This window comes from Gastrolobium bilobum, unplaced genomic scaffold (genome assembly GCF_033153095.1).
Source record: "Gastrolobium bilobum isolate Gb01-03AN ecotype WA unplaced genomic scaffold, APGP_CSIRO_Gbil_v1 utg90693, whole genome shotgun sequence".
Classification (NCBI taxonomy): Eukaryota; Viridiplantae; Streptophyta; class Magnoliopsida; order Fabales; family Fabaceae; genus Gastrolobium; species Gastrolobium bilobum.
Genome location: NW_026899197.1, coordinates 39,476 through 49,626, shown reverse-complemented (window position 1 = coordinate 49,626; position 10,151 = coordinate 39,476). Strand labels below are relative to the sequence as shown.

General features: G+C 31.9%; 1 protein-coding gene across 1 annotated transcript; it reads right to left on the bottom strand.

Annotated features, from left to right (window-relative positions):
• Positions 1-4,346: 4,346 nt before the first annotated feature.
• LOC133288158 (isoleucine N-monooxygenase 2-like) lies at positions 4,347-6,104 on the bottom strand. The gene is made up of 2 exons (XM_061485854.1): positions 5,139-6,104; positions 4,347-4,976 (listed from the first exon to the last, which is right to left on the bottom strand). Exons 1-2 carry the CDS (start codon positions 6,102-6,104, stop codon positions 4,347-4,349), a joined length of 1,596 nt encoding a protein of 531 aa, XP_061341838.1.
• Positions 6,105-10,151: the final 4,047 nt, after the last annotated feature.

Below are 10,151 nucleotides of genomic sequence, written 5' to 3'. Positions count from 1 at the left end.
AGAGCTGCGTGTCTCTGAGCGAAATAACTTTTGTTAAGAACCTTGGGATACAACATCCCAAAAGCTAGCTCTTGCGGTGGTGACCTCAAGATTCTTAACATGGTATCAGGGCCTCGCCGCCCCCCCACTTTCTCTTGTGGCGTTTCTTAGCACTTAGCACAGGTAGGCTGGGCCTGTGAGGGGCATGTTGAGATATATAGTCTCACATTAGTTGTATGTGCAACTAATGTGGAGTTTATAAGACCTTAGACACTCCTACCCTTTGAGCTAGCTTTTGGAGTGGTGTATCCCAAGGTTCTTAACAACTTTGTTAACACCACTTCCTTGATGCCACTTCAGCTTGTTTCCAATAGACGCTACTTTCGAAGTGAATTTTGCATTTTTTTCATATTTCCTTTACCTAATCCTTTCTAACATCGTTAGATGATATTTTGATATAATTATGTTGGAAACAAACAGACAAAATAAGCATAACAAAATATAAACATAAAAAAATGTTTGCACAATATCCTATAATGAGTTCATCTTTAATGTTTTTTTTTGGATTTTTTTTTTAAATATTAGTTCATCTTTAATGTTTGTTTAACGGAAAAATAATTTACCACAAACAATGTGTTGAGTGTGGCCCACTATTGTAAGCCCAACTTTCGAATATTATTTTGTCTAATCAAAATCAATGCCTCCTTCATTTTATTTTTCACATTGTTGGCGTGGGGCAATTCTTGTAAGCCCAATCACCCTCTTCCAAACCAATATCTCTGTTATACATTTTAAAAAAATTATTTTCGAATTTTTTAATCTATTTTTTTGGAGTTTTAAAAAAAAGTAATAAAAAATTTAAAACATAAATAATTTAAATAAAAAGATATAAATAAACAAGAAATGAACAAACTAACCACAATTGTTCTCTAGGAGTACTTAAAAAATAGAGGTGGCAAAATGTATCAGCGGGCTCGGTTAGTGTCATGTTAATGTTTGATCCGTCGGTTAAACCTTTGATAAATAATATTTTATTGCACTTATTTGTTACACTTAATTAGTATTTTTAGGATTATTTGGATATAAATAATGGTCTTTTGGGATAAATTAAATTTTTGGCTTTTTATTGGGTTTAATTTTTTTTCGTCCTTAATTTTTATCTTTATGTTACTGCATTATTTTGACTATATCTCATTCCATAGGTGTTCGATTAACCCCATTCTTATTGCGATTAGCAGTTTATTCAGAGGGTTACAAATGTTATGAAGACATGAAAGTACAGCTCAGACAATATGATGGTCGAAGATAGAGCCCAAGTTCGTCACTAGTTGTTGCAGTTTTAATTAGTTAATTGAATTTAAGTTTATAATTGTGAACCCAATGTCTATGAGACCCAAATCCATTATTTATCTTTTATTTCCTTTTATACTAGGTCAGTTTTGTAGAGCCTATATAAAGGCATGATTAAAAGACCTTGTTAGCCAGTTTTAGTTTTCGTTAAATTGTCTCAGTTTGTATTTTTTTACAGTTTAGCGATTAATAAAGTTTTATTTTCTTCACTATTCTGTTCTTCTGTTTTCCTTCTTTTAATTATGGTTTTCTACTTAGCCATGTTAGGCTAAGCGTCCTTTAATCAATCCAAGAATTAAAATTCTGCACTGAATCCAAATCAATTAAATGATGAATAAAAAGTGAAATCATTTAGATATGATAATCAACACATTGCAAGTGAAGCATGCATTTCATTGAGCAGGTCGAATGCAAATTTCCCCCCTAGTAGTTTCCATATATAATATACAACATAGAAGCCACCAAATCAGCCACAAAACAAATAAGAGATAAATCGAGGATAAATCAAGCAAATTAAACTGCATTTGCTTAAATTGAATGGCATTTTCAATGATTCACATTGCAATAGTCATACCTCAAAACACAATCTAATGAGTTTTGACAGTCAAATTAAACCCGTGAAGTTTAGAAATGCATAAGCACTAAAAAACTAGGTATGCAAACCTTCATTCTACTCATCTTGTATGCGAGGCATTAGAACTAGAGGTTGCATTGGTTTCCGATAGGAGAAGCTCCGACTCCAACTTCGAATCACTAGCGAAGAGAGAGAAAGAGAATGAGGGATGGCAGAGAAGTAGATCGTAGAGAATGAAAAAATAGAGAATCACAGGGTTAGAGAAAGAGAACAATGGAGTTAACTTCACCATCGTGTTTGACGCGTGCATTATCAAGGGGGTGGAGTGCTACCGCTGATTGTTTGTACAATAATTGAATCTGAGAGAAATGGAAAATGAAAATTGAAGAGAGTCTAAGCAAATTACAACGATGCCACGCGGGTCAAGTGCAATGCACAATTTTAAGGAAAGTGTGTTACATTGCCTAATTACGTAAGAGTCTTGAGGTTTTCTTAAGCTTTTACCTAAACATTTTGTAACTGTAGTTATATTGTTGTGGTTAAACACCCATTTTCTGGTAGTGTAACTTAAATTTTGTTTTCTTCTTTAACACATGGGTTATTTGACTTTTGTATTTTTCTTATCAATTTGACTTCACAATTTTATGGAGACATAACCTCTAATTTATTTTTTGGTTTCCAGTTACTTTTGCCTACTACAATTTTTATTGCGAAACACGTAGTATTCACACTTTTCATAGAAAAATGATTTAATTTAAATAATTAAAATTTTCTTCTAATTAAATTATTTAATTATTAAATAATTTCTTAAAATCATAATTTATTGTCTTTAAGTTTCTGGGTAATTTTTCTACTCGCAGTTAGGGGTGTTCGCGGTCTGGATTGGATCGATTTTGGAAGCAAAAATCATCCAATCCAATCCCTTCGGTTTGATCATGTAATCATCCATTCGGTTGAAATTTTTTCAAATCCGATCCAATCCAATTCAATCCAATTTTTTCCGGTTTGTATTGGATCGGTTTTCGGTTTTTTGAAAATCCTAAAAATCATTTCATGATTATTGTGCAAATAACATCTTTTGTATAAGAGAAAAGTGTTTATCATTTTAAGAGAGAGATAGACACAAAATAATTTTTTTTTATTTAAAATTTAAATAAAAAAAACACCCACTTTCTCTCTCCCATGATTTCCATTGTTTGTGTCTATCTCTCTCCTAAATTGACATAACTTATGTCATTTAAAATGACAAACAACAAACCCTTTGTATAATAGGCTTTGTAAATTTCTTTTTTTTGAAATAGAAAAGCATCAGTCAACGATAATATTTTTTTTTTTTGGGCAATAAGATATGAAGCTTTACACAAATAAAATTTTCTTGATGAGATGTGACTAGATTTTTTCTTGGGTTTAGTTGATGGGTTAATGAGTCTTGGGTTTAGAAATCTTCATATTATGATTGGGGAAAAACCCAAGTAGGCAGAGGAGAATTAATATATTGGATCAGTTTAGATTTGATCGATTTTCATCAACCCATCCGAAAACCGATCCAATCCAATTAAAATTTGCGATTTTTTTTCGATTCTTGATTTTTCGGATTTTGGTTTATTCGATTATCGGTTTTTCGGTTCGGTCACCGCTGTTTGAATCGGTTTGGATCGTTTGATGAACACCCCTACTCGCAGTCTTATCCTAAAATGACATTGTTTATAGTTTTCTCTAAACGGTAATTTAATTTGAAATAATTAAATCTCCAATCTAATAATTCTTTTTTTAATTATTATTAAATTTCTAAAATCCCAATTTAACGATTTGGGCTCTCACAGCACCTATCCACCAAATCTCCAGTATATTTTTTTGGGTAGTTATCTCCAGTATATTTTCAATTATCTCATACTATACCGCAACCCACTTAAAACCAAGCCAACATTTAACATGTGTGAGTGCTCTTAATTAATTAAATGGAGAATGGGTCATCTAAACCTCTATAACTTTAATAAAGTATACGTCCTTAAAATTGCAAGGATAACTCTCGATTGTTCATTTATCTAACGCGTCTGACTTATCAACAAGTTAGACAACATTTTATTTATCCACCGAATATGATGTAATAAGAGAAAACTTAGATAAAGAAATTTAAGAGACATTAATAAAAATCATTGATCTTGTTGAAAAATAACTAAATTTGTATACAAATTCACTTAAGTGATCATACGCAATTTTTAAAATAAATCAAATACAGTACATGTAATATAACCATTAATACATTTCACTATAATACAGTATTATCATCTAAAATCAACTAAAAAACATTTTGAGCCCTTCTTCATATTATTACATCATTGTAATTTACACAAGACTCTTATTGATTCATTTTCCTTATTTGACTAAATAGTGTTGCTTCATATCTATGGACTATGGTTGCCTTGGTAAATCTTCACTTAATTTATGTGTGGTAGAGCTCTGCTGCTAACCTTGGCTTTGCCATTACCACAAGTGGCTTAGCTAGAAGAATATCATCATTGGACTCAGCAAGGTTGATGCTTGAAACATTGGGTGGTGCACTCCAAGTGAAACTATGGATCAACCTAGCAAATAGCATAACAGTCATTGTGGTGCCAAGCATAACTCCAGGACAACCACGCCTTCCTGTGCTAAATGTTATGAACTTCAAATTTGGCTCTGTCAAAACGACATCAGAGCCATCACTCTTGAGGTGTCGTTCTGGTTTGAACTTGAGGGGTTCATTCCACACTTTTGAGTTTCTCCCAAGTTCTTGTCTGCTTAGGACTACATGAGAACCCTTAGGGATCAAGTAATTACCAACTATTGTGTCATTCATAGCCACATGGGGAGGAATGAAAGGTGCAATTGGATGAAGGCGAAAAACTTCTCTTGCACAAGCCTTCACGTAGTTGAGCTTTGGAATATCTGATTCTTGGACTAGCCTTTCTTTTCCTACAACATTATCCAATTCTTCAGTGGCTCTTTGAAGCAACTCAGGTTGGTTTATCATTTCTGCAAGTGCCCATTCAACAGCATTTGAGGGATTGTCCACTGTTGCAAGCATCAATTCCTACAAGGAGTAGTTTGATTTTGAGTTATAATATTTGATTTAATAATTTATGTTTTTCGTACATGAATGAATGGTAAATTTGTGTTTGCATGTGCTAGTGTTAATTAATGCATGGATGAGAAATTAAAAAAAATAATAATAAGTGAAGTGAAATATACTTACTATGATTTGCGCCTTGATTTCCTCCTGTGTCAATGATGGGTTATTGTTAACATCTTTCAAGGAGATCAAAATATCAAGCCAATCCTCTACTTCAACCTTTAATCCATCATTCCATTGTTTGATTCTCTGTTCAATGATAGGATCATGACACTTTTTTATGATCCCCATAGCTTTCTTTACCTCATTCTCATGGCCTTCCAAATCAAGTCCCCTCAAGCATGGCAAATAATCAGAAACAGAAAAGGCATAAATGTACTTAAGCAGAGTGAAGATGGAATCAACATGTTCTTCTTCCTCAAAACCTGGTCCTCCAGCATTTCCACCATTTCCAAAGTACCTTTTATTAAAAATAAGTTTCCTTATCACGTTACCACAATAATCACGTGCAGCAGCCCTAACATTCACAAAGCCACAACCATTTGGATTTTGGCATTTGTTATGGATGTAGAACATAAGGTTATCAGCTTCTTCAGTCCTTCTGTCTTGGAGCCAATGATGCCTGAGTGGGGAAAGCAAATCATTGCTTATGATTTTCTTCATTTTCTTCCATTGATCCCCATAGGGTGCAAAAATTGCAGTTAAATATCCAGTACTGATTACATCAGTGCACATGCTTAATGATCTTGATGCAAAAGTTGCATCATGTTTTCTCAAGAATTCACTGGCAATGGTGGGACAAGTAACTGGGATAACATTGGCATTTCCTAAGCGGATACATGCGATTTCAGTGTTCATTTCTTTCATCAACTTGTGTATCCACTTATATGTAGGTCTGTTTGCAAGCATTTCAGGAAGGTTACCAACTATAGGCCATGGTTTTGGGCCTGGTGGGAGTTTTGGTTTCTTGGATTTCTCAATCAATTGAGATCTTAGGACTTTGAAAATGGTAAGGCTAGTGACTATACTAAGCAAAGAAAGCCAAAAGACTTGAAAGTGTGACAACAAAACACTGAGGGAATGGCCCATAGCTTGAATAAAGTTTTTCAAATAAAAAGGATGATGAGCTAGGTGTATTACTTTGGCTATGGTTTGGCGAAGAAATAGATGATTGTGGTTACTTGTTGAGAAGTTTGATGCCTATTTATAGCAGCTAAACCATGAGATTAAAGATGCATGCCGAAAACCCGGAAGTTACGTGTATATTTTGGAAAAGTGTTCTCAAAAAAGAAGGATGAGCTTGGTTAGTAACATTTGGATAGATTTCAGCAAGTAAAAAAATGTTTAAGCATATGAATGTGTTAAATGTGTTTGTGTTTGTACGAAGGGAATGTATCTGACAAATATTTGAAGTGTCGGAGAGGATTAACTCACTTTGTGTAACCATTTCACATGTTTCAGCAGTTTGGAGGTCCCCTTCCAAATGAAGGACAGGATGTAATTTCCACTTTCATTATATAAACGGGATTTATTTTGGTATTTCTTTAAAAATACCAAAATTTTAAATATAATGATATGATTTGTAAGTTTAGAATCATTAACTTTTAAGTTATAACAGAGTGAGGAGTCATGTGAAAAAATTAAAACCACTTTTAGCTTAAAATATATATTTTACTGTATATGTGCATGTGATATTTTCTTTAAAACGTGCCCAAATTAAATTCTTTCAAAGAAAATGAAAAATAAGAGATAGCTGGTTGAGTCAAATGACAAGATTTGAACTTCAATAAAGTAAATTGACATTATTCATCTTTATCAATTGAACCACTTGTTTGTTAATTTTTTACTTTTTTTTTTTAAAGAGAGAAATTGACTAGTCAAATTGCACTTTTGCGAGGGACCATTCCAAAGGAGCTGGAATTCACACCTCTGTCAGGTTCGCACGAGGGGCTTACTCTCGAACTCGTTTGTATTTGGAATTAAAAAAATATTAGCACTATATTTCTAATTCACTTTCCTCTTTTAAAATTTAAACTTTTCCTCATTTAGATATCCTCAAAAATATTATGAAACATTATATAACCTTAATTGTAATAATTCATATTTTACATAGATGAGTGCAATTAATATCAATTCAGCATTTTTTTTAGGCTGGTTGTACTTTTAATTTAAAATTATTCTTGATAAATTTAATTAAATCATTTGAAAATGATAAAGTATTTTACTGTGCTGACATTAAATTAGTTTAAAAAAAACCCTCCAACTCAAAATATTTAAATTCTTGTAAATGGAGAAAAAGTATTATCAAATTTTAAGATTATTATGCTCCACGGATCTGAATAAGCACTTATATTTCAAGATTAATGTATAAATAAAATATCATTTTGACCTTCATTGATGTATTACTTTCATTTTAGTCCTTGATAATTATTTCCTTCATTTTAATCCATCACATATGTACTCACTAATTTGTTTGGTCGTTCAGAGATATATTTTTTTTTTCTTTTTGGTTAGTGTCAGAAGAATTCACTTGTTTTATTAGAATCATTCTTTTCTTTTCTTTTGATTATTTGCAGTTGTACTCGCTTTAATTTTTCGCTTTTATCTGCTTGCATAGATAACTAAATTTGGACATTTATATCTAAAGGGTCAAATAATACATAAATTTTGAACTCAGTAGTTGATAGCCGTAATAATTGGCTAAAACACTTTTGTAACTACAGTAATGAATTTAAATTCTTAACATCACTACTAAAAAATGTTTTTTTATTCGACGGAAAAATTCCATCGAAATGTATTTGTAGGAAAATTAAAAATTATTAATTTTATATTTAAAAAAGTGAAAAAAATGGTAAAACTAAAAAATTATTAATGATTAATTTGATTAAAGAAGCGAAATGAAAGTGATTATATTTATATGAGATATCAAAATAAAGAAAACGATTTTAAAACACTAAGATGAAGAGTACGTGCCAAAATGAAATAAATTAAAAAAAATAACTCTAGCTCAATAATTAAGTGAAATGAAAAGTAAGCAAATATCTATATAAAAGTCAAAATTCAAAGAAAGTATAAAGAACTTTGAAAAAACAAAACAAAGGAGATCCATTTCTGAGAGACTAAATAATATTCTAATAATATTATTTTTTTGTGATATACACATTGTTTTTTTTTTTCGGTTAGTATATAAGTGATTAATTTGTTAAATATTTATCGATTACTGTTTCTAACAATAAATACTTAAATTTATCAAAATAATCAACAATGAAAACAAATTTTAGGACAAAATAATTTGAAAATTATGTATAAAAAAAATTGAAAATTAAGCAAGATATCGGTATTTTAAAACTATTTGGCAATGAGGGGGAAAAAAGAAAAAGAAAACATTAAGAAAATGCCAGTCCTAAAATGGCCCACACTTGAAAGGCATAAGTGTGTTTGGTACATTGTACGTCTAACGTTTGAAGATACTAAAATAATTAATTATAGGCATAACCAATCACTTCCATAACTTTTGTTGATTGGATTAACAAAGTAACACAAAAATATTTTGCAGTTATTGCAAATAAATTATCTGTATTTATTTTCAAAATGATATCATTTCGAGATTAAAATATTAAAATATTATAATTATAAAGACTATAATAACCCTGAAATAAATTAAAATTACAAAAGTACCATGATTTCTGCTCCAAAACAATATCGTATTAGGCTTACTGCAGATAACTTATCTGCAGTGACTCCAGAAAAAATAAACTTATAAAGTAAAAAAAAAAAACACTTTTGTTTTGTGCAATATGGGGATCACATTTACATATACAACGTGTCTATTATCTTTGTTTCTTTCGTTGAATTCAATTTTCTTATGATCAACGTTTTAGTTTTCTTTCGATTGGTAAATTTTCATAGATATAAAAATCAAAAATAGGAGTCTATCTGTAAGTACTCGCACCGTTAAATTAGGAAATTAATTAATATAATTATGATATTAGAAAATAATTCCATAATTGACCTTGAATAATTATGAGAGAGCTTAAATAATTATAGTAAGTGGTTAATAACTTTGAAAGTCACTTTTCTGACGAAAAGTGCAGATACCGGTTCTACTTCTCGGTATAAATGCGTACCGATGAAGTATCCCAAAAAATTATGAAACGAATGTATATATCACTAGAATAATATCTAGGACTAATATAACAAGTTTGGAGTCAAAATAATGAGAACGGGCATCAGAACTGATACCGGCTATGTAAAAGCGCGTACCGGCAATGTGCTGCGAAAAATAAAATAAAAATATGAAAAATCCTAGAAAAATGGCTCGGCTTAGAATCCAAAGTGTGGGATTAAAATGATTAGCGTAGCTATTAGTGCTAATACAATGTGATTAAACTTAATGAGGCTATATATACAAACTTACACAGAACCCTAGGCTGATTCTAATCAGCTCTACGTGCCTCCATTTCTGAGTTTGTGCTCTCCAAGCTTGCCACCTCCATTTCTCTTCAAAACTTCCCCAAGTGATCATCTTTTCTCACCTTTCATTCACAAAGATAACATTAGGGAGTGGGAGCTAGCCTTGTGAGAGGGTGTTGTTGCACATTCTGAGTTTGTGATCTATGTGTGTTGGGTTGAAGGTCTGAGTTCACTGTTTGGGTTGAGTGGGAGCCTTTTCCTTGAGTTGTGGTGCTTCAAGAAGTCATTTTTATTTATAAAGGACATAGCTTGTTGCTCTTTTTCGTGGTCCCTTGGTTGCTGCACTGTTGAGTGTCATAGGAAGCTGCAAGCACTTCTGTTTGCTATGTTTTGAGCCATTGGTAAGCATCACCACCTTTGCTCTTGAAGTTTCCATGAAAAAGATGAGGTTTTGGCATGTTAAATAAGATGAACAAGTAACCAACATGATCACTGGTCTAAAGGGGCTTAAAGATTCATGCTTTAACGTGTATAAGTGTTAAAAACGGAACCTTGGGAGTGATATCTCGCGAAATGCAGAAACTGCATTCTGTCGCGAAATATCCGGATATGATATCTGGATATGGGGTTTGTGATATCCTGATATGGATATCCGGATATAGCCCCGACAAATACCCGGATATTCTGGGAATTTCGTGTTGGTCACTGTTCTGTTCATACATA